Source organism: Xenopus laevis, chromosome 4S (assembly GCF_017654675.1).
Source record: "Xenopus laevis strain J_2021 chromosome 4S, Xenopus_laevis_v10.1, whole genome shotgun sequence".
Lineage (NCBI taxonomy): Eukaryota > Metazoa > Chordata > Amphibia > Anura > Pipidae > Xenopus > Xenopus laevis.
The window spans coordinates 28,549,010-28,575,244 of NC_054378.1; the positions used below are offsets into that span (position 1 = coordinate 28,549,010).

Here is a 26,235-nt window from a genome sequence, read left to right on the forward strand (position 1 = left end):
CTTTTCTCATTCATAGACCCTTGGCATCAATATTTAGGTTATAAGAAATTGGGTGAGAAAAATGTGGGCAATTGCAATATTTTAAGGCGATTTTCAGAAAAGTCATAAAAACCGCTGCCTTTATCGTAGCTTTGAAAAGACATTATTACCTATTTTGGAATGCACTTTATAAATATATATGGTTTTGGGGTTTTTTGTACTGTTGGGTGGTCTTGTGGCTAATAATATGCAGGCAGAGACTTTGTTCACAGAAGGTGAGCCGGCAGCCGAGAAAATTCATATGCATTATTTTTATTTGGGGTACGCCCATGCCAGCTGCTATGGTATATCTATGCATATTGGGCATCAAACTGTTCAATAGACCTGTAGGGACCTATAGGTTCTGCTAGTCCCTATAGCGTTAATCCCCTACCTTTCCTTGTAGTTTCTCTTATACTTTGTTATTTGGCAAAGTCCTTGCAAACACCTCACCTATTGGACAAAGAGTGCAATGACACTCCCCTGCCACACTGCTATATAGTGTTGTGCAGGGAGTGGCCTCTTCCTCTTTGGCTCCTGGTGCTGCTGCTAGGTGATCTCCATTGAGCCTGGGATCACCATAGGCCCCAGTAAGTCATTTACCCCAAAGGGACCTGACACCTTTGGTGCTTAAGTCGGGGAACAGGTAACCCCGTGAATGAGGAACAGTTAGCATAGTAAGCTCCTGTAATAAACTCTCTAGGAGAGTAAGACAGAGAGGTGTAGCAGAAAGAGCAGTTGTCGTTCCAACAAGGATTGTAGAAGGAAATAGCTTTCCCACAAGGCCTGTTTGCCTTTAGAGCAGGGAACTCAGTTGATAGGCATCTAGGTTAGCAAAGGACTACCTGTACCCTACCTGATCGATCCCGATCCCTTCACTAGCAACGTCGGTTAACTGGGAGTTGATGTACACCTATCTGCAAATACCTAAAGGAGTCGCTTCTGTCTGACTGTGATCCTTACTATGTCCACTGTGATTTCCATCTGCTGTATCCAACAACTCCTGCGTGAGTAAACCTGATGTAATTTGCCTCTGGCATAATAAACTATCTCTCTAGTTTGCATTAAAGAAGCTCCTGGCAAATGGCTCAAATGGGTTGTAGTTCTACAACATCTTAAAGGGAAAGCTTCCATTTAGCGAAGGCTCTGCCCTGAGTGTAGTTTCGCAGTGTAACCCATGCTCATACACTAGCTGGACACCTTTAACTATCTATGTGATGAATAGCTCAAGAAAGCGTTACATTTTGGTGCCCAACGTGGGGCTCTGCCCTAAATCCAGGCTATATTTTGTGTTTTTGTGATTTAGTGTTTTTGTGCACTGTCTCTTTAAATTTTTGTGACAGGCGGTGGACCTGATTGGCAAAAGGCCGCCTGCACGTCTTTTCTACAAAATTGCTAGACTTTTCCCTTGTATCTCATGGCTGTGGGTTCAGGCTTTGAGGTTCAATTTCCCCGAAGACACGAGCCTGCACCATAGCTAAAGTCTCGCGAGATTTCACAGGCGCCATCTTGTCCCGCGCAGTAACTGTTGGTGCGCTTTTGGATTAAGGCGGTTCCTGACGTCACGTCCTGCCGCCATTTTGTGAAGAGACTTTGCAGGGAGAGGACGTGTGCATCACTGCTCAAACTGTTTGTACCTGTGGACTTCCAGCGGCTGCTTGCGAAAGTTTCACAGCACTTCCTACTCTTCACGCCAAGCGGAACAGCTTAATACTGCTCCTGATTTCTACAAACGGAAGATTTCTACATCACTCCTGTTCAAGGTGCTGCAAATCACGGACCACTGCTGTGGCCCATGCACGCGTGGACCTTCCGGATTCCTCTGCATCATTACCCTGCGGCTGCAGGTTTAGTGGAGGACCTTGCTACACTTCCCTACAGTCTTCATATAGGTAAAACCTTTTCCCTTATTATGGCTGACCTTGCCTGGGAGGGTTGGGCAGAAGAAGAGGGCCAGACAGGGACCCCTCTTTTCTCGGATGCGGATATAGATGTAGACTTTGGCCTTAGATATATTTGGGCCGGGACATATGGAGAGAAGCTCAATGTGCACTTTAACCGGATAGTTGTTCCTTACTGCGGGCACTGTACCAGTGAACTATCCACTGAAACCTGTAATTTCCACTCATCATGCCCATATTGCTTCCATGAGTGCTGGTTAGGTCTCTATGTGCTCTATGCTGATCCAAAAAAAGGCATCAAGACAAAATCCATCGCCACTAATACGGATGGACTGTCTTCTGTGTCAGGAGACTCTGCTCCTGCACCTGTTCCCGCATACCCTCCTTACCTCTCCTCAGTGCGGCCACCCACCATCCAAAGCCTACCCATTCCACTGAAGGCTCTGTCCATTTCTCAGCCAGAGGGAGTAGGCGCTAGTCGGGATGCAGCCACCCAGAGCCAGGACCCACGTGTTCCACCCAGAGGGAGGGGAAGTGTTATGCGTAGGAACCCAGATACCATAACTAGGCCTGCTACACCTAGGCCAACCACTGTACCAAAAGATGAGGCTTCATCCACAGTGGTTCCAACAGTGATTTCAAGTTCTCAGCAACCTGTTGCCTGCTTGTCAAAACCCTTGCTGTCTCCAGAGGAACAAGGTTTCTGGGTCTCTCAGGGAAGGGCCGACCCTAAGAAGGCACGTACAGTTTCTCAGGTGCAACGCATTATAAATGCCTGAGTCCGTGACCGTTGGGGTTATCCTATGCCCTATGCCCCTGAGTGGGTTTATGACGAAGTAGAGAAGAATTTGGAAGAATGGCTATATGGAGAACTTTTGAAGAAAACAGATGTGGGACCCAAGGGATTGTTCCAAAGCAATCCACAGAAGCGGCAGCGTGACATGGTCTTCCTCTGTGACACCCTCAGCAAAAGGTGGTATGGGTATACCATCTTAAAGCACCATGTCAAAAGTTGTGGGAAGTTTCAAGAGGACCGCTTCTTCAGCTTGACCTCCACTCTGCCTAATGGAGGGAAGGTAGAGAAACCTCATCCTTCCTATTATTTGTCCTATGAAGACACCCTGAAGAAATATGGGGTGAATGTTTGATTTGTCCACAGTGGTTCCGGCTGGACCCTATGTGTATCTCAGTATTTCATCTAAGAGTGAGGAATTTGTGTTCCACTTGAGGAAGTAGTTTGATGCCCAAAGTTTTGGGCCTTCTTCATATCCTGATGTTCTTTAAGATTGATGGCCCAAGTTTGGGCCTTCTTCATTATTTTTGTTCACTCATTGTTCCATTTCTGGACTTCTGAACATTGTCTGGAACTTGTAAATAGTTGGGTTCATGAGACAAAGACTGCTAAGCCCCCACCACAACCCTTCTACCTCTAACTACTCGCTGAGTAGCACCTTTATTCTTTGCATTTCTACTCCCCAAGTGACTGTCAGAAACTTTGGACACTTGGGTGGGGGGGGGGAATATGGAATAAAGCATTTGGTTATGGTGGGGTCATGTAACTCAACTTCAATGAAAATTAGTGTTCCGGTGTGAAAAGAAATGATGCTATTTTTTCTTTTCAGCCAAGCCTGTGCCTGGACCTCCTGATACTCTATGGATGGTTCAAGTATCATAATTAAGGTGCCTGAGTGTTCTAATAAGAATCTCATGAATGTAATAAAGTTTATGTAACTGAAATTATTTGCACTGAAACCTATCCAATACAGTATTGCACTTTTGCTCTTTACTGTTCTTTTTCTCCACAGTATCCATTGTCACCAGGTATTCCTCAGGAGAGGATACCAGAATATTGATGTTTAATGGTATTGTTGGTTTGCACTAATATATTCACTTTGGTAATATTGTGTCTATATCATTTCACCATTGTTGGGACGATATGGATTTTCCTCCCCCCGGGTGTATGTAGGGACCTATAGATTCTGCTAGTCCCTATAGAGTTAATCCCCTACCTTGTCTTGTAGTTTCTCTTATCCTTTGTTATTGGGCAAAGCCCTTGCAACAGTTTCCTTGCAACAGTTTCAGTGTAAACACCTCACCTATTGGACAAAGAGTTTAATGACACTCCCCTGCCACACTGCTATATAGTGTTGTGCAGGGAGTGGCCTCTTCCTCTTTGGCTCCTGGTGCTGCTGCTAGGTGATCTCCATTGAGCCTGGGATCACCATAGGCCCCAGTAAGTCATTTACCCCAAAGGGACCTGACACCTTTGGTGCTTAAGTCGGGGACCAGGTAACCCCGTGAATGAGGAACAGCTAGCATAGTAAGCTCCTGTAATAGACTCTCTAGGAGAGTAAGACAGAGAGGTGTTGCAGAAAGAGCAGTTGTCGCTCCAACAAGGATTGTAGAAGGAAATAGCTTTCCCACAAGGCCTGTTTGCCTTTAGAGCAGGGAACTCAGTTGATAGGCATCTAGGTTAGCAAAGGACTACCTGTACCCTACCTGATCCATTCCGATCCCCTCACTGGCAACGTCGGTTAACTGGGAGTTGATGTACACCTATCTGCAAATACCTAAAGGAGTCGCTTCTGTCTGATTTGATCCTTACTATGTCCACTGTGATTTCCATCTGCTGTATCCAACAACTCCTGCGTAAGTAAACCTGATGTAATTTGCCTCTGGCATAATAAACCATCTCTCTAGTTTGCATTCAAGAACCTCCTGGCGTCCAATTCATCTATTTTACACTAATTAGCCTGGGGGTTGTAGTTCTACAACATCTTAAAGGGAAAGCTTCCATTTAGCGAAGGCTCTGCCCTGAGTGTAGTTTCACAGTGTAACCCATGCTCATACACTAGCTGGACACCTTTACACACTATATGTGCTGAACAGCCCAAGAAAGCGTTACAGACCATTGGCATCAATATTTAGGGTGTTTTACAAGTGTATATAAGAAATTGGATGACATAAATGCAGCCAATGGCAATATTTTTAGATGATTTTCAGAAATTTCATAAAAACCGCTACTTTTAGAGTAGCTTTTCAGTATGGTAGTTTGGAGTAGAAAGACATAATTACCTATTTTGGATTCATCAGAATGTGTACTTTACAAATATATATGGTATTGGGGTTTTTTTTTTTACTGTTAGGAGGTCTTGTGGCTAATAATACATAGGCAGGGACTCTGTTCACAGAAGGCAAATCAGCAGCCAAGAAAATTCATATGCTTTATTTTTATTTGGGGTCCGCACATGCCAGCTGCTTTGGTATATCTATGCATATTGGGCATCAAACTGTTCAGTAGACCCTTGGCATCAATACTACTATTTCTACTCCAAACTACCATACTGCAAAACTAAGCTAAAGGCAGCGGTTTTTATGACATTTCTGAAAATCACCTAAAAATATTGTGCGATATTACATTTGTATGTAAGAAATTGGGTGAGATAAAGGCGGCCAATGGCAATTTTTTAGGCGATTTTCAGAAATGTCATAAAAACCGGTGCCTCTAACGTGGCTTTGCAGTATGGTAGTTTGGAGTAGAAAGACATAATTACCTATTTTGGATTCGTCAGAGTGTGTGCTTTAAAAATATAAATGGTTTTGGGGAGTCTTTGTGCTGTTAGGTGGTCTTGTGGGTAATAATACGCAGACAGGGACTTTGTTCAAAGAAGGCAAATTGGCAGCCGAGAAAATTCATATGCACTATTTTTATTTGGGGTCCGCACAAAGTTAGTTACATAGTTAAATCAGGTTGATAAAAGGAAAAGTCCATCAAGTTCAACCTCTCCAAATGAAAACCCAGCATCCATACACACACCCCTCCATTGGCGGATTTTCATTAAGGCTTGGGGAGGCTAAGCCTCCCCAAACCTGTTTGCCTAAAAAATTTAAGGAAAAATAAAAGAAAAGAATTCTGTCTCTCCAATGTATCTATTGGAGCTTTTTTTGGGGGGGGGGCAGAGAGTGATGCTGACTAGTGTCTTTAGTGACTCCGGATGGGAAAATGTCTAGCATAGGTCAATCTAAAAAAAAATCTAAAAACAACTGGACTTGCTGAGTAATCAATGAAGACGTTTCACTACTCATCCGAGCAGCTTCTTCAGTTCAACTGACTGGTGTGGGAAGTTTTTGGCATATAAACTCTTCCACTAATCCATTTACAATGGCACATTGTAACTCTTCAAAGAGGTGACGTCAGAAGAAATTCACAGAGGTGTTGATTCTGTGTAGTTGTGATAGGATTATCCAATGAGTCATGCAACTCCTTGATACAAAATCAAGCATATATATATTCCCAAAGGGATATGTATAAGAAGAGATCAGCGCCTGTGGCAACAGAAATTAAAAACAAGCATAGCGTAATACGTTCATAATATGTAATGTCACCCCGTGCATACACTAAATATTAAATAAGTGTATTCTCCCCTTTTCCCTTCAGGTGACTATTAATGGGGGGGGGGGGGTAAGTTCGCGATAGAGGTGATAGGAAGACGATGACTTTCCTGTAAACCGAAAATATATTCCAGGGGTGAAGCGCCTCCACCTTCTATCCTTTGGGAATATATATATGCTTGATTTTGGATTTATATACAGTTGAGAGACTGTGAAGGGGTCGGCAAGAAATTATGCCAAGTTATTATTTTTGATAGCAGATTCTGTGGCTGTGATGAGTTCAACTACTGGTATGTGTTGTGGTGTCACTGCATAGTTTAACCCCTTGGCTAACACATCCTTTTCAGGCTGGGTTAGTACCCTATCTGATAGGTTCCTAACCCAAGTGTCTTTGGTGTTCTTGGTAGTGAAACGTCTTCATTGATTACTCAGCAAGTCCAGTTGTTTTTAGATTGACCTATACTAGATATACCATGACCTGGATGAATGAAAATCTTCATAGTCATGATGGGAAAATGTATAAACTGATCTGAGTGCCAAACACAGTTAGGGAGTAGGTAAGACTGAGTTTTACCATGGATGGTGTTTGTGCTGGGGATCAGGGCTCAGAGACAAAACAGATGCTAATCCTCCACCTACCTGTTATGTGGGGATTGTTTCATACTTACAATGCACAAAAAATAAATTCCATCAATGGCAGTTCTTGATCTATTCAGGTAGGTGTAAACTGAAACTGAAGGTGTGATGCAGTTGTTATAGGACCATTGTGACCAGAACATTGTGATTGGATATTCGTGACTGTTAAAGGGTTTGTTCACCTTCCAAACACTTTTCTCAGTTGAATTATTTTTAGATTGTTCACCATAAACAAAGACTTTTTTTCAATCACTTCCCCCATCTTTTACTTTTTACTGTTTTCCCAAAATTGAAGTTTAATGTTTGTGTCTGGCAGCTCAGTGATTGAGGAGCATCTGAACTGTTACAATTTACTACAATTAGTTAAAACATTTCTTATGGAAATATTATCAACTATTGTATCAATTCAATTAACCTTCCTCTGGATCGGCTAACAGATCAGTTTGGCTACTTTTACTTACACACAAATGTTGTGTTGATAGCTGAATGCAGGTTTTTTTCTCAACCTTGTCTACTGTTATATTGTATTACTTTGAAACTGCAGAAAAAGGGCAGATACTGTTTTTTGCAAGGGGACCAAAATATATCTGCATTATACTTTCTATATATAAGATCTGCCATAAATGACAGTTAACATATACCTTGTGTTTCATGTGAAAGTAGACCAATAAACATGCTTTAATGTTAAATAAACCAATCATTGGCCCAAATTTCCAGTAATGTGGATGAACTGAACTTTTTCTATAATTTTGATAATAAGAGAGTTATATGAATATTATTTTCAAAATAGTCTGGGCTATGTCCATGGCAAGTGGAAAATTACTTAGTATTTAACCATTCAGTCGGTGGGCCCAACAGTTAGTAGCGCTTAAGTCCTGGGACAGATTTCAGATTGTAGTGCATTTAGTAGCGCTTAAGTCCTGGGACAGATTTCAGATTGTAGTGCATTTTTATACAAAAATCCTCCCTGTGTGCTCAGGTGAATTATATAACTTTTGCTAATGCTTAGGATATGGGACTGAATCAGCTGTTTCTCCTCCAGTGGAAAATCACAGGTGAAGAAACTGTTGATGTAGCATTAGACTTAGCCTACCCAAAAAAAAAGATCACCTCCACCTATGCACCCTCCCTACTCTCAGATAAATTATAGAAACCCATATCTATACTAACTATAGAATTCAGTATCACAATAGCCTTTGATATTATGTCTATCCAAGAAATCATCCAAGCCACTCTTAGAAGCATTAACAGAATCAGACATCACAACATCACCCAGCAGTGCATTTCACAACCTCACTGACCTCACTGTAAAGAACCACCTACGTTGCTTCAAATGAAAGTTCTTTTCTCCTAGTCTGAAGGGGTGGCCTCTGGTACGGTGATCCTCTTTATGGGTAAAAAGTTCCCCTGCTATATGTCCTCTCTCATATCCCCTCGCAAGCGCCTTTTTTTCCAGAGAAAACAAACCCAACCTTGACAGTCTATCCTCATAATTTGTCTTCCAGCCCACTAACCAGTTTAGTTGCATGTCTCTGCACTCTCTCCAGCTCATTTATATCCCTCTTAAGGACTGGAGTCCAAAACTGCACTGCATCCTCCAGATGAGGCATTACCAGGGACATATAAAGAAGCATAATTATATTTTCATCCCTAGAGTTAATGCCCTTTTTTATGCAAGACAGAACTTTATTTGCTTTAGTAGCCACAGAATGACACTGCCCAGAATTAGTTAACTTGTTATCTACAAAAACCCCAAGATCCTTCTCATTTAAGGAAACTCCCAACACACTGCCATTTAGTGTATAACTTGCATTTATATTATTTTTGCCAAAGTGCATAACCTTGCATTTATCAACATTAAACCTCCTTTTCCAGTTTGCTGCCCAGTTTCCCAATTCAGACAAATCACTCTGCAAAGTGGCAGCATCTTGCATGGAACCTATAGTTTTGAACAATTTAGTATCATCTGCAAGATTAGAAACAGTACTTTCAATGCCCACCTCAAGATCATTAATAAACAAGTTGAAAAGCAAGGGACCTAGTACAGAGCCATGTGGTACTCCACTAATGCCAGCTGCTTTGGTATAGCCATGCATATTTGGCATCAAACTGGTCAGTAGACCCTTGTCATCAATATCTAGGGTGTTTTACAATTGTATGTAAGAAATTGGGTGAGACAAATGCACCCAATTGCAATATTTTTAGGAGATTTTCAGAAATGTCATAAAAACCGATGCCTTTAGCGTAGCTTTGCAGTATGGCAGTTTGGAGTACAAAGACATAATTAACCATTTTGGATTCGTCAGAATGTGTACTTTACAAAAATATATGTTTTTTTATGGGTCAACATAACTTTTTCTATCTTTTATCCCATATAAAACTGGCAATGTTTATAGTGTAAATGTATACCATCAAACAAGTATGCACAAGGTAGATTCTGAGGTCTTTACATGCCATGTACTTCGATAAACCTATGTACATTAGGCAAGATTTATCTTGATACCTAATAGTATGTGGGAGATAAGATACTGCAGGGTGGAAGTTTTAAGGTGATTTTTGAAAATGTCACCAAAATTGCCTCATTTAGGAAAGGTTTGCGGCTTGATGCTTTAGAGTAGACAGACATGCGTACCCAATTTGGATTAGAAGGAATGTGTTCTTTCTGAAAATATATGGTTTTCTGGGGTGAACATACTTTTTTCTACCTCCCCCCCCCAAAAAAATGATGTAAATGTGTTGATTTTGCAGTACCTGAAATGACAGACTATATGGGGAGGTCTCCATTTTGGGGCCCCTATATGCCACGTGCTTAGGTAAACCTATACATATTGAGCATCAAACTGTTCAGAGGACCCCAGGCTTTCATATTTAGGGTGATTTATCTTGATACCTAATAGTATGTTGGAGGGTGGACGTTTTTAGGTTATTTTTGTAATTGTCACCAAAATTGCCTAATTTAGGAAAGGTTTGCGGCTTGATGCTTTGGAGTTGAAAGATATGCGTACCCAATTTGGATTTGGAGGAATGTGTACTTTCTGAAAATATATGGTTTTCCGGGGTGAACATACTATTTCTACCCCCCCCTCCAAAATTATGTAAATGTATTGATTTTGCAGTATCTGAAATGACAGACTATATGGGGGTCTTCATCTTGGGGCCCCTATATACCACATGCTTAGGTAAACCTATACGTATTGAACATAAAACTGTTCAGAGGACACAGGCTTTCATATTTGGGGTGATTTATCTTGATACCTAATACTATGTGGGAGATTAGATGCTGCAGGGTGGAAGTTTTGAGGTGATTTTTAGAAATGTCACCAAAATCACCAAATTTAGGAAAGGTTTGCGGCTTGATGCTTTGGAGTAGAAAGACATGCATGCCCAATTTGGAATTGGAGGAATGTGTACTTTTTGAAAATATATGGTTTTTCGGGGTGAACATACTTTTTCTACCCCCCCCTTTCAAAATTATGTAAATGTGTTGATTTTGCAGTACCTGAAATGACAGACTATATGGGGGTCTTCATCTAGGGGCCCCTATATACCACATGCTTAGGTAAACCTATACGTATTGAACATAAAACTGTTCAGAGGACCCCAGGCTTTCATATTTGGGGTGATTTATCTTGATACCTAATAGTATGTGGGAGATTAGATGCTGCAGGGTGGAAGTTTTGGGATGATTTTTAGAAATATCACCAAAATCACCAAATCTAGGAAAGGTTTGTGGCTTGATGCTTTGGAGTAGAAAGACATGTATGCCCAATTTGCAATTGGAGGAATGCGTACTTTCCGAAAATATATGGTTTTCTGGGGTGAACCAACTTTTTTCTACCTTTGCCCACCCCCCCCAAAATGATGTAAATGTGTTGATTTTGCAGTATCTGAAATGACAGACCATATGGGGGGACTTCATTTTGGGGCCCCTGTATGCCACGTGCTTAGGTAAACCTATACATATTGGGCGTCAAACTGTTCAGAGGACCCAGCTTTTCATGTTTGGGGTGATTTATCTTGATACCTAATAGTATGTGGGCGATAAGATGCTGCAGGTTGGAAATTTTTAGGTGATTTTTGGAAATGTCACCAAAATCACCTAGTTTAGGAAAGGTTTCCGGCTTGGTGCTTTGGAGTACAAAGACAATGCATACCCAATTTGGACTCAGGGAAAACTTTCCAAAAATATATGGTTTTCTAGGGTGAACGTACTTTTTTCTACCTTTGCCGCCCCCCCCCCCAAATGATGTAAATGTGTTGCTTTTGCAGTATCTTGCAGAGGCGGGCCAGGCTAGCCGGGCGCCCAAGGCGACCCAGTCAGCAAGCTCACCCTCACTTCCCCCGTTGCTTGCGCATTGACGTCACACGCTTACACGCAAGCGTGTTGATGGGGCGCCGTGACGCGCATGCGCGCAAACTACACAAGCTTATGAGATAGGTGCTGCAGATGCTCGCATAAGTGAAAGTTAAGTCTGGCGAGTAGTAGAGTCTGGTCTAGGGGTAGGCAGAAGAGGTAGCTGCCCAGCGCCCCTCAAGTGTTGCGCCCTAGGCAGCTGCCTCTTCTGCCTACCCCTAGTTCCGGCCCTGGTATCTGGAAGTACATGCGTGCACTCCAATTTGACACGCACGTGAGCACGCAAATTTGGGCATACGCACGCCAATTCATGCACACAAGCTTGCCTAGGGCGCCTGGCCGGCGTGGCCCAGCTCTGGATATATTTACCCATTTTCGATTCTCCAGAATCTGTTCTTTCTAATAATGGGTAGTTTTCTAGGATAAATCTACTGTTGGAGCAGTGGAATGTTTGGCCTTCAAATTAGAAGTATGCTGTTTTGTGGAGCGGTGCTTTGGAAATTTGGTAGTATACTGCTTGGTGATTTTGATCTATACAAGTTTGAAATCTTCATAAAACTATATATATTTGGTATTGGCGCATTCAGGAGACATATAACTTTTCAAATCTGCTGTGTGCTCATACATAAAATAAATTATGTTTCTGATATATGTGATTGTACTATGTGAAACTTGATTTTTTTCATTTTATTACCCACCCAAATACTGGGACTTAGAATAGGGGGAAATACTAAATATGATTTTTAAGCCATAGGGGAAGTTAACCTTAAATGTCCCACCTTATATGTTCCCAAAATGTAATAATAAACTTTATACACCCGTTCCAGCATGGGATCAAGAGCAAAGCTGGGGGGTGGGCCCAGACAAAAACCTTCTCTGCCGCCTACCCCTAGTTCAGTCCCCTATCTCCACTCTCCTCAATTGTGTTGCGCTGTTCCCCCATAGTGGGAGACTGGGCGTTTCTGTTCACACGAACGTCAGGGGGCGGGAGGTTTTTACTTGATTTTCTGTTTGTCACTGTCCCTGATTGTTCTTTGGATTAGGGGATATATTTTGTTGGCAACATGGCAAAAGGGTTTTACACTGTTGAAGAGGCTGCTGCCCTATGCATGGCCTCTAGCTCAGAGGAGTTTAGTGACTCTGATTCTTAGTTTATGTTCCCTGAATCAGAAAGTGACTCTTCAACTGATGAGTCACCGGGTAGTAGTTGCACGGTTACTGTCATTGAGGAGCCCATGGAGTTGGAGCAGGATGTAGAAGAGGAGGTTGAGGATCAGGAAGAGGGTGATGGGCTGAAAGCCTGTGTGGGGGCCTCCTGGTAATTTACTCCACCTATTTACTGCAGTCTCTGGTGTTAAGGTAGACACCAGTAATTTTGAGCTAATCAATTTTTTAATTTTATTTTTGACTGAGACCATCCTACAGGATATGGTCCTGTACACAAATGTGTATGCCGAGCAATATCTTGCCCAAAATCCCCTCCCTAGATATGCTCGAGCTCAGGCGTGGCATTCTTGCTGATCTTACTGAAAAGGAGAGGTTTGTGGCACTCACTTTAGCAATGGGTCTCATAAAAGCCAATTCCCTGGAGTCTTACTGGGAAAACACTACCGTGCTATCCAATCCAATCTTTTCAGCCACAATGCCTAGAAACCGGTATCAGCTACTGCTTCAGTTTCTACATTTCAATGACAATTCTATGGCTGTACCCCCTAATGATCCTTCCCATGATAGGCTGTATAAATTGAGGCCCCTAATATACAGCCAGTCTGAGCAATTTGCAACAGTGTACATCCCTCCCAAAACATCTGTATTGACAGGTCCCTTCTCCTCTTAAAAGGGCGCCTACACTTCCGTCAGTACATCGCAAGCAAGTATTTAGAATTAGACCCTCCTAGTTGTCCCCTTGACCTGACTGTCAGTGGCAAGCTGTGGGAGCTCATCACTCCACTACTGAGCCCGAGGTTACCACTTATGTGGATACATTTTACACCAGCATCCCCTTATTCAAGATCCTGCATTGTTTAGACACCCTAGCCTGTGGCACCATAAATCATAACCGAAAAGGATTGCCCAGGGATCTCCTTGACAAAAACAAATTGAACCGTGGAGAAATGTATTCCCTAAGAAACGGTGAGCTCCTTGCCATCAAATTTTTTGATAGAAATTTTTTTTTATGCTAACGTCAATCCACGACGTGTCAGTAATTGCAGAACAGAGAGCTGGCAGGCCCCCAAAATCTAAGCCTCTCTGTAGCAAGGAGTACAGTAAGTACATGGGTGTTGTTGACAGAACAGACCAACTTCAACATTATTACGATTACCACCTGAAAAACAAGAACCTGATACAAGAAAGTTGGAATATACCTTATTCAAATGGCCCAATTCCTATGTTGTCTATAAGGCAGCAGTTCCAGGCCCCAAATTGTCCTATTATAGATACCAGTTGCAAATAATCCCTGCCCTGTTGTGGTGTTGAGGAGGCAGTGCCTGAAATGCCTCCCAGTGACAATCTGGCCCAATTGGTGGGGAAGCATTTTATTGACACACTTCCACCAACTCCTGGAAAACCAAGAGCCCAAAAAGCCTGCAAGGTTTTTTGATACACAAAAGGGGTATCAGACAAGATACACGGTACTATTGCCCAAAGTGCCCTCGCAACCCTGGGTTATGTTTCAAACCATGTTTTAAAATATACCATACACAGCTACACTATTGAAATGTTGTAGATGTTGTATGGATTGGATTTATTATAAGGATTGGCATCCCAATTTGAGGTCTTACTACAAACTTCTACAGAGAACTGTGCCCACAGATCTGTATGTATGAAAGCAAAGATGGTGCTGCTGAATAGCTGCAGGTGTGCATTTCCATGTAACGTATAGTTTGTGGGGGGTGGGGTATTTCACAGGTAAGGGGGTGTTTAGACTGAAAAACTGCAAGGTGGGCACTTAGAGTGCAGCCTCAAATTTAGCTATTTAGTTATTGCCCCTGTTTTACGGTGTTTTGGTGGCTGTGTCTTTAGGTGCACCCATAGATGTAGCGTATTGTTTTGTTCGGGTAAAGTTGTAGATTGACACTTAGCAGGTTCTTTTTAGTCGTCATCTTGAGGAGAAATCAAACTTTCCAGCTGAAATTGCTCTTGTGTGTTGACCCTGTTTTGGGTTGTTTGGAGGCCGTATCTTTAGGTGCACCCATAAATGCGGAGTATCATTTTGTTTGGGAGAAGTTGCAGATTGATTAGCAGGTTTTTTTTTTCTTTTTTTAAAAATTCACAAGTGAGTACAGTACATTTATGTATGTATGTATGTGTGTATGTATAGTTTAATTTCTATAGCACTCCTTGAGGACAAAGCACTGTACAGCAGAACAATAAATTAGTAGAAGTACAAAATAGTACAAAAAAATACACATAAATATAAATTTTAGTTATAATACAAGTGCTTCTTATCAAGGAGACAAAAGGATGAAGGTCCCTGCCCATAGAGCTTACAGTCTAAATGTACTGTAAACATCTAAAATAAGCACTGAGACTTATCATATAGTGAATAAAGTACCCCCTCTTGTAAAATATAAGGATATTATAAGTTACCGAGGAGTTTCATGACCATATAAAAACACGAGGCCAAAGGCTGAGTGTTTTTATACAGGTCATGGAGCTCCGAGGTAACTTCTAATATCCTCATATTTTGCAACTGGGGGTACTTTATTTATTATAATACACAAGTTTCAGTGAGTCATGTGACAGAAATGACATCACTACTCACCGTTTATAACTGATGACATCAGTACTCACCATTTATAAGATATAATTTACAAGCATTTCATGGCTTTTGTGTATTATAAAAATATTAATTCTGTAAAAGCATTTTGTTATTACATTTTCTCTACTACTATAAAAAAATAACTCATCAGTTTAAAGTTGTTTAATTGTACATGTATATGGGTTATTTCTTATATTGAGTGATTCTGCATTGAATGCAATTTAACTGTTAACATTTCTCTGTATTAAAAGAATACACTCAAAACCAAGTCTGATTTTTATACTTACATGATTATCTACATTTGTAGGCTAGCAATATAATTACTAAACTGATTAAGGGTCCCTTTAGAATACAACTTTGTGTTCATTAAGCAATGGCATAACTAGCTCACACTGGGGCCCCACTGCCAAAAAATCTTTGGGCGGCCTTGCTTGTACAACCACAAAAAACTGCACCACCAAGCATATGGCCACCCACCCTGTTTCCCCAACAGTTAGCAACACTAGCTTTTTAGTTGTTGGCTGCTGTGGATTGGGGACAGGAGTCTGGTGGCTAGGGAGAGGGGACAGAAGCTGGCCGGTCAGCTGGGGAGCAGAGATAGGAGCAGAGTGTCGGCTGGTTACTAGTTTCTGCAACTACAATATAGAGGAACAGACTCTGCAGTCTGGGCCCTCCTGTTCCCTGTTCCCTCCCTCTATAGTTACGCCACTGTCATCAACTGTATTAAATTCAACAGTGGATATGCTTTTGTTCCTTTTTTACACAAAATTAATAAACAGTATTTTATAATGTAATACTTTGAAAATTAGTTTTTAGTTACTTTAAAGCACATTGATTAAGAATATTGTGTTCCATATTTAAGAAAGATAATTAATGGCTTAGCATAGTATATGCAGTATGATCTTACATGAGTAGAGACTGTGTCAACTGAAGAACTCATTTCTACCACTTTTATATACATGGCTATCTGTAGAAATTTTTAGAATTTTTGTAGATTTAATTAAAATTAATTTATAGTAATGCTGCTGAAACTGTTGGGCCTGTCTGCCTTGTGAGGTTTGCTTTAATGTAAAATGAAACCTGTACATTATAATTGTACCTCCACACAGGGCCACCTCCCCTCTACCCAACTGCATAAATGAAATGCCACAGTGTCCCTGCTCTTCTGTACATACAGTAAACTAAAAATGCAGAATTGCATGGTCTTCAGTCGGCCACTTGATTTGCTATACCTGCAATGCACATTTGAAGAAAGGGACAGACTGCTGGGTCAGTTTGGGGTTTCCTCACCTTTAAATTAGTAGTAGTATATAACAGATGGCCTGGTATCTTTGAATATTGCAAGACTCTTGTACCTCTTTCCTACCAAAGTTTGCACCAATCCTCAAATTATTAGTATAAAATTAGCATAACAAATTCCTTTCTGGTTAGCAAAAGCAGAAATATGTCTGTAAAGCCTGTCCTGGTCAGATATGCATGATCTTCTGGCTTAGTTTGGGTCTTGCTCACCTTTAAGTTCTGGAGTGGCCAAATTGGCTCCTTTATTTGTATACATGGCACATGCTGGCACCTTTTAATATACTGATAAATATCTACTCTTATCTACTCTTCTTCTACACTGAACATGGCTTCTCACTTATGATTTAATTCTAAAATTGTCACATTACAATTAAAGAACAACAAAAATATGCAAGGTAAAAAAAACAAATATCTATATTCTATAACAATAATGTGTGCAGACACATGTACGCATATCTATAATTTTGGAAGCAATGTTTTAGGTGAGTAAAGCTTATGTGTATATAAAGATAAGGAGGCCTACTTTACATAAGAGAACCACTTATGTAAATGAAAGAAGTGGGACTGAAAAAGTATGCCAAAGACTAGATAAGTCCAACATGATACAAAGGCTAATGGGAATCAAAAACCAAATACTCTGCATACTAAGCATTGATAAGGAATAAAACAGAAATTTGCAGACAAAAAGACACAGCTTTCTTTGACTGCTACAATTCTGGACATGTGGACAGGCTTAGGATATAAACAAATGGGCAGGTGCTGCACACTACTGTATTATTTTCTAGTTCAGTCTATTTACTTTAAACTGATGTATATACAGTGTGATCTATTGTATCTAGCAAAATAAAAAAAATAAATGGAATAAAAAAATGGAAGTAAATGAAATATAACTGCAAAAAAGGGCCTAATATTATTGTTATTATTATTTATATAGCAAACATTATCTGCAGCTCTTTGCAAAGTAAAGGGATAAAAGTACAAGACATAACAGGTTACATATACAGACCAACATTTCATTAGAATGAAATTATGGGTTTTAAGTGATCATTTGAAGGGCTGGAAGTTCTGGGAATGTCTACAGATGAGTTGCAGAATGTGAGAAGTCAACTCAAATTTCAAGCAGTGCTTCCACCAGACTGTGATTTAAAATGATCTTACTGAAATGCTCCTATAAATACATTAGAACATGAAGGGACTGTAAAAAAAGTAATATAGGGGAAATGTATAATTAGGGAAGGTAAACTGGGGTTTGACTGAACTTAAAAGTTACAATAAAAACTATAATGTTCATCCAACTATAGTAAGCTGTATGAACTGTTTGCATTTAACTCTTAGTAGTTTATTAAAGATCACCACATAATAAAGTGAAGCCTTCACTACTATGCAGCTTTGATAGTTAAGGAAAAGTACATTCCAAGTCTGTATCTCTGTGAAGCTGTGATAATGGAAAGAGTCACAAACAATATGTAGCTCTTGCAAGTGATATTACATTTAATGGAGGTAGTTGGGTGGATTTTGAAATTGTTTCAGCAGGTGATAAAAACAGAACTACCACTATAAAAGTATTTAGTCCCCAGCCAATTTTTTATGTCCTTGGAAAGCAGTGTATCTGTCAAGAGTAATTGCAGGTATAAAGCATAAAAACTATTGAATGATGTCTATCCAAAATGTAGCCTGTATAGTTAGCAGTGAAAACTGAAATAGGGGTATGTAGTTTTGCCAACAATAGGACTCAAAATGTATTGATCCATTTATAGAGAGGTCAAGGGTGGCATACGGTGAACACTGTAACACTTCAGTCTGACAAATTTAACGTTTCCAGTTTGGATTTAAAAGGAAGCTAACAAATAAGGTATTTTGTGAAGTGAAAATTCACATGAAATCTAGCATCAATTGTAAAGTAAAAAAAACGACACATATGATATATTATCATCACAATTATGCCTTTCTAATTTGTTTTTTACTCACCTGCCTGCAGGATTCAGTTGTCAACTCAAAACGCGACCATAAATGTTCCAGTCGCAGCAACACCATACCACCTGCCTCTGACTCCTAGAACAAGTCCAGTGCAGTCACATGAAGCGGGACAGGCTTCTATCAGATTGGTTGCCTTTCGGAAGTTGTGGAAAAGGATTGGTGAACAATGGAAACGGTGTGGGCGTAAACTGTACGCTGCCTACACTCTTCTGGTTTCTTTGAGCTTCAGAGCTAGTACTGGGTGTAGCAGTATGTGTACTGGGTCTATGGTATGCCTGCCGCTCAGGTTTCTGCAGCTCATACGCCTTTTCTGAGGCTCTGGGCAGGGATGAGCTAAGGCTCAGGTTCTCACACATCGTCACCGGAGTCTACCAGGGGAATGGTAGATATCGAAAGCAGCCTAAAACTGCACGAATTCCATTTTCATCTTCATCACATCGCATTTCCAGAATACTAGCGGAGCTCCCCGGTTTCATGGTCTATTTCAGAAAAAGAAGGCTTACAAATAGACAGTACATTTAGCGCTCTAGACAGCTTTTCTAATAGGTGGGAAGTGTGTGGTGCTTAGCGGCAGCCTGCTGAGATGTGGGGTGTGGAGCTGCTCCTTGGGGTCCTGTACCTACTTGGGCTCACGTGTGGCCAGAACGAAACGGAACCGATCCTGCTGGAGGGCAAGTGTCTTGTGGTTTGTGACTCCAACCCGATGTCAGACCCCACTGGCACAGCGCTGGGCATTTCAGTTCGCTCGGGCAGTGCCAAGGTGGCATTTTCTGCTATTAGAAGCACCCATCACGAGCCCTCGGAGATGAGTAACCGGACCATGATTATCTACTTCGACCAGGTAAGGGATAGCAGTGTTAGGATTTTAGAGTTTTCTAACAAGCATCATGCTGTTAATAACAGGTAGAACAATGTGAATGGAGTGTTGGTGCCTCTGGCACCGCGGCAAATGTCTCACTTTGGTCTAAGACCTAGGAAGCAATGTCGGTTTATGTAATTATGTTGTAGGTGTGGTTGAAGGTTGCTATGAGCATATGATACTGAAACATTGTCGAAGTACACATCCTTAGAGGGATTTAAACTTATTTAGGTACCTAAGTCTAATAGTATAAAACTTGATTCGTAGCCACAAAGAAAAGCAAAGCTGTGTTTTCTCTGGGAAAGGAGATGTGTACACGTAATATAGTGTACAAAGGCACATCCAAGTGATTAAAAGGACTTTCAAAATCATGTATGGATTACTAAAGAAAGGGAATGAAAAAAAATGTTTCCAGGAATAAAAATGTCCTCTTTTCCTTTGCTTCATTATTTAAAGTAAATACTGTAAATACTGTCGTTAAAAAAGTAATGAAGTATGGTCAGATTAAAGAAGTGTTACAAAGGACCTCATGTTAGACTTCATATTTGATAAGGGTTTGGAGTGATGTAGTTACCAGCAGTCCAAAGATCAATTACTCTTGTGTGGGATGACACATATTCCTTGAATGGGACTTATGCTTTTAGGTCCTTAAAGTATTACTGGAGTTTAGCTATCAGAATTCTAAGAAAAAATAAAACAAATAAAAAATTGTTCAAGTATAATGTTTCACTGTATCTAAGCAATAGCGCATTCGTATATTGTATATTTATTTATTCCAGAATTCTGACACATTTAAACCTTGTAATAAATAAGTAATGTTATTACAAGGAATGTCATTTTTTCTGATGTTTTACTATAGACCTTGGTCAATATTGGAAGCAGTTTTGACTCAGAACGAAGCACTTTTACATCACCCAGAAAGGGGATTTACAGTTTTAATTTCCACGTGGTGAAAGTATATAACCGACAAACCATTCAGGTCAGTACATTATAATTATAATACATTAAAACCTTACTTCTTTGCTTCCAAAGGAGTGTAGATCTAAAACATGTTTTCGTCACATGTTCTTTGCAACAACTTCTGAACCTATTACTATCATCCTTAGTTTATAGATCATGCAGTTTATAATTCAACCAAAATTTATAGTACAAACAATTGAAATTTAGAGATAGTAAACAAGTTTCTGGTTTGATTACTTGTGAGAACCAATGAAAGATTTATGATTGGAAAACATAAGTCATGTAATCAGCTGAGTACAATATAACTATAAAAGCCCTTTGAAAGAGGAAATATGCATTGGGGGTTGGAGTTTTTCAACATTACTATGAAGTGTGCCTTATTATCAACACTAGTGTTAAATAATTAAACTTATCCCACACAGAAATTAGCCAAGGGCTGTATGGTTAGCCAATAATCTTCTGGTTTTAATTGGTAACTTTTCTGTTTTTTGTTTTTTTAATTGTGAGATTTTATGCTTTCTTAACAGTTTAACAATGCATCTTTGTAGACCACATGACAATAAAATTATCTAATAATATAAGTCAAGGTCTTTGACAAACTTGAAGCTTTTCACATTCCTTCCTGGACCAAATTTCCCATCAAGGCCTTTAATATAGAGAAAATGTCATGGCATAAAATAAACAAATGCATGTATTATTAGCTTAGCATGTTACAATACCATGTTTGCATGATAATTTATTAAAGTATAACACTGTCTATTATTTAAATGTAATAAAATTATTCGGTTGATATGCCAGTGTTAGAAACTCGCACACTGTTTCACTGGATACAAAAAATAAAATAGTATTTTTGTGTGGTATAAAAATTGTTTTTACATATCTAGGCTTCCACTGACCGGCACTGTATAAATAAATGATGATGATGACTTAAATTTGTTTCAATATTTTTTCTAACTTTCATTCTCTGCTTAATAAATCTTTTCATTTTTACTGCACAGAACCATGGTGCACAATTAAAATTTAACAATTTTAAGAATAACAGTATTATTTAAACAGTATTTAAAATCCAGAATTATCATTTTTACCTATAATGGGATCCTTGTTAGTCAAGTAATGGTGAAAAATGTAGCTCAGCTGCAGTGAGTTCTATTTCTATTTAACTTTCAAATTATTTCACACCGATTCATTTTATAACACATACATAGGGTGTTATATATTTTAGTTAGGAATGTCACATCATACATAGCTGAATTATTACTAGTGTGCAGGTTCTGCTGTTTTTGTTATACAAACTGCATCATTATCTTTTGTGAATTACAATGATACCTGTTGAGCTTTAAGAAAAAACAGTGTGCCTTTTAATATTTTTTTAAAAAGAACAGTATAATAATAATGGCTAGCATTTCTTGTGACATAATAACCATTTTTGTTGCCTTGTGGATTTTTATCCATGACAATGAATAATGCATTTTTTTCTTCCAGATATAGGTTTTACAGATTAATTTTTTGGAAAACATATATCTTTGAATTATATATACATATACAGTATTTCAGGTACAAGCTTTAAACCTAACATGACAATTTGACAAACCTAATATGACCTTTGATTTTGTAACTATATAGCATTTGCTTTTTAATTCATAGAAAAGTATTCAGAGAATATGTTAGACTGCTGAGGCTCTTTGGCACAAGGGTATACAATGTAATTCTTTGTTTTAGTCTTACCTTTTTTAATACAAAGCATGAATAATGCAATAAAGTGACTTTTTTAAACAAATGTTAAATGCTGCAGTGTAGTTGAGTGTTAAATGTCACAGTAAGTAAATGGTGATAGAAAACTGTTTTAGGTTTTAAATTCTTATTATTGCTACACCTTGTCATAATTTATATTGCACCTACATATTTCTCAGTGCTTAACAGAGATTGTAAAATTCAGTTACTGCCCCAGTAGATTATACAATACAAATGTACTAGACAACCAAAGGGTTTTACAACAATACAATCACATTGTGCTTTGCTGCTGTCAGAAATTATTATATAAAATGTCTCCTTCAAGATATAATGTAATTTATATTTTAATATAATACTCTTTAACTGGGTTTGTTGGATTTTTATATTCGTTTTCAGAACATTTTAGGGCAAAGAAGCTACAGGGGTACCCAGCAGGGATCCTGATTTATACATAAATTTGACATATTAGCTTCTGGGGCTGACTAAAAAAAAAATATTACGGTCCATGAAGTTGTAATTTAATAACATCTTAGTGCGTCTTATCACTGCTTACTGCATAGTGAGGCAGTAGTGGGGTCTCTCTGCAGTAAAAATACTTTCTAAATTATGTTGTTAAATACCTTAACATAAAAAAAGAACATAATTCCTAAAGCATGGGAAATCTCTAATAGGTAGTTCATCCTCAATTAGGTACAGGTATGGGATCCGTTATCCGGAAACCCATTATCCAGAAAGCTCAGAATTACAGAAAGGCCATCTCCCACAGACTCTATTTTATCCAAATACTCCAATTTTTTACAAATGATCTCTGTACTAATAAAACAGTACTTTGTACTTGATCCAAACTAAGATATAATCAATCCTTATTGGAAACAAAAACAATTAGGTTTATTTAATGTTTACAAGATTTTCTAGTAGACTTAAGGTAGGAAGATCCAAATTATGAAAAGATCTGTTATCTGGAATACCCCAGGCCCCGAGCATTCTGGATAACAGGTCCCATACCTGTATCTGTTTATGTAAGCCACCAGTCAAAAAGTCGTCATTTGATCGTCAGAAGATAACATGTCAAATTGGAAAGGGAAAATGATTTAAAGTAATTTGTTGAAATTGGTATTTCAAATTTGTAGGCTCCCACAACTTCAGAGTTGTAATTAAACATTAATATGGACAAATCTTAAATAAACAATACATTTAAAGTTTTTTAGTAGCTGTAATTTATGACTACATGCTTGTCACAACACAGACACATTATGGTCACCATCACTAAATAGTGATATATATAGCACCATCAAATAATGCTGATCTTCACAATAAAATGTAACAGGTGTCCTAGAATTAATTCAAGTTCCAGTAGGTCTGCAGAGTCCACATTTGCCTAGCAGATACATTCTTTGAAATAAAATGTTTTACAACAGTAGTAGTTCTTAGCATAAAAGGAGGTTAGATAATTCATGGTCATCTACAAAACTATAGGCTGAAAATCATAATTATATGAAATACTGTATAACTCATTACCAAAAATATTTTATTTCCAGAAACTGGACAAACAGATAATATTGACATTTAAATTAAATAATTACCTTTATGGCATTGCTAGTATATGCAAATTGTGCTTTAAATAATAAATATATTAAATTATTTGTTTATATGTTTTGCTCCCTAGGTTAGTTTAATGTTAAATGGTTGGCCTGTGATTTCAGCTTTTGCTGGGGACCAGGATGTGACAAGAGAGGCAGCCAGCAATGGAGTTCTTATTCAAATGGAGAAGGGGGACAGAGCTTACCTAAAACTTGAGAAAGGAAATTTAATGGGTGGTTGGAAGTTTTCCACCTTTTCTGGATTTCTCGTGTTCCCTCTTTAAACTGACATTATTTCGGAGATACAAAAGACATTGAAAGGAAACAAATGTCTGAGAGACACGAACAAGACTTTTGTATACATGAAGTGTACAAGACCCTGCATATCTAAATGTGTGTGCACCTGCTTTGGAAACTTTATATTATAGTAAAAGACAAGAAACTGGTGAGATCAACTATCATTTTATTTAGTGTCATTTTTAGGAGCAAATGTCTTGTGTCCTTGTTCATCATAATATCGTTATGATCATTTTGAGTTTTAGATACATCACTTTGTGACTAACCTGGAAAATATAGTAACATTCTTAAATATAGCCTTTATAGAACTTTTTTGCTTCAGTCAAGCTTCACACCAGAGATATAAGAGTCAGCGTGCCAGGATTATTTATTTAAATCTCTCCTTGTGCTAGAGTGATTATTATGAATTTATGGCTGCTCAATGTCTGCTCTTGTAAAATGTTAGCCAATTAAATGCGATAAAATATATCCAACTTTTGGTATTATGTATAAAAATATGAATGTGAATGCAGAAATGTAATTTTGCCTCAAGCCAGGACTTTTATTTTTGTGATTGATAGATAGATACATAGATACAGAATTTGCCTTTCTCGTGTATATACAAAATCACTGATTTAGTAAATATTGGGAAAGATAATCTGATAATGCTTTGTGTAGCTTCCACTTAGTTGTGGATTAAATGTTCTTTTTATTTGGCAATCTAATCCATACATTTTCCTTTGGAAACATTTTCATCATGCAATCAAGATTTTCATATGTTGCCTGACTATATTCACATGCATAGGTATTCAAACAAACAAATGTGCTTACACAGACATACACACATAAATACATAAGCATTTTTACTTACATAAGTATATTTATAAAGGGTTGAATACACATATGTAACATCGCTTATCACTGTTTTTTTTAGAAAGCTTTTGGTATCACATTTGACTGTAGAGTTTAAATTTCATCTGAATTTGTTCCATTGACCTCAAGTCTGAGTTGGCATGGTAGTCTAGTGTAAAAAAAATAAACACCTGTATATATATATCTATAGTAATAAGTCAAATCAACTGGACTTGCTGTATTTTTTTTTCACTTAAAAACTTTTTGCTAGTCATAATTTCTAAATTGAGAAATCCAGTCGGATGACGAGCGAAACGTCTCTAAAAGAAAAAAAATACCTCAAGTCCTAGACATTTTGCTAGTCACCAGTCTGGCTTTATCGATTTCTGAATTGAGAAAGCCAGTCAGATGACTACTGAATCATCTTCAAGAGAAAAAAAAATACATGTGCAGTTGATCTGACTTATTAATATAGATATACCATAACCTCTATGAATGAGAACCACAGATATATAAACACTTTTATATACAGCAAAATCATCTGTTTGTAATAGATTATTTTTTTTGCTCATAATCATAGGCAATAATCCATGCTTAACAACAACCAAACTTTATGCAAATGCATTTCTTTTAACCACATTTTACAACATATTTTTTATCACAAAATATTTTACACACGTTTATAAATATGGCCCTTAGATTTTTTTTAATTGAATTAATTTTTCACCTGTACTATCCTGCCATGTGGAACATTAAAATTCTTATAACAATGTATGCTTGTTGATATAGTTTTTCAGAATCTACATTATTATTTTGCAGTACATAGAGATTAGTACTTTTACTAAATGATCATGCAAAAAATATGTCAGTTGTACTATAAATAGTGAAATAAAAGTCTACAAAATCTGACTTTAAACAGTATCCTCTTATTCAAAATGTTCATAAGAGATTTTGGAAACAGGTTTTTACTAGCATGTTAAATATAAAAAATAAATCCTCTAATGACATTATATTGTCTGCTCTACCAAACAACATAGTGTTATTAATGAAAGGAAGCTGCAGAGTTAAAGTGTCATGATTTTATTTCAAGAGTCTGGCTTCAAGAAGGAATTTAATTAGGTCCTAAGGGGGAAATTAATACCAGCATAATAAGCAAAGCCCCCTTATTTATTCCTAGGTTTATTGTAAAAAGAGTTTCATGAAACTGTATACTGTATACAAAACAGTATATTCAATTAGGTCACATTGTCAGTTTGATTTTGCCTGGACAGGTAATTATTACAACAGTAGAACATAACTGCCACACAGTTTGATTTGTGTGTAAACAACTGTCTTTGTGTGGAGTGTCTAACAATTGCATTGTACATTTTTTCTTTTATTGCAAAACAATTGTAGGAAATATTGTTTCAAGTTATAGCTTTTCAATATCTTCAAGCAAAATGTAAAGGCCTGCTAAGTGTTGCAACTTTTTCATATCATTCTGAGACTGAGTACGTTTTCGAAATTTTGCGAGAAAATTCAACCAATTGTTGGGATTAGCCATCTGGTTCTGTCAACAAACATTAGGGGGCATATTTCTTAAGGTTCGAATGGGAAATTCAAATTCAAATTTTCGAGTTGGATTTTTGGTCAAAACT

General features: G+C 38.3%; 1 protein-coding gene across 2 annotated transcripts; it reads left to right on the forward strand.

The window, feature by feature from the left end:
- The first annotated feature begins 1,007 nt into the window (after nt 1–1,007).
- LOC108715356 (cerebellin-1) lies at nt 1,008–26,235 on the forward strand. 2 transcript variants are annotated; one of them, XM_041561100.1, is made up of 4 exons: nt 1,008–1,025; nt 18,342–19,181; nt 20,059–20,178; nt 23,557–26,235. In XM_041561100.1, exons 2-4 carry the CDS (start codon nt 18,924–18,926, stop codon nt 23,752–23,754), a joined length of 576 nt encoding a protein of 191 aa, XP_041417034.1. In that variant the 5' UTR covers nt 1,008–1,025; nt 18,342–18,923; the 3' UTR covers nt 23,755–26,235. The 2 variants fall into 2 exon arrangements, with proteins under 2 accessions (XP_041417034.1, XP_018115919.1); XM_018260430.2 differs by lacking the exon at nt 1,008–1,025 and adding an exon at nt 4,366–4,568.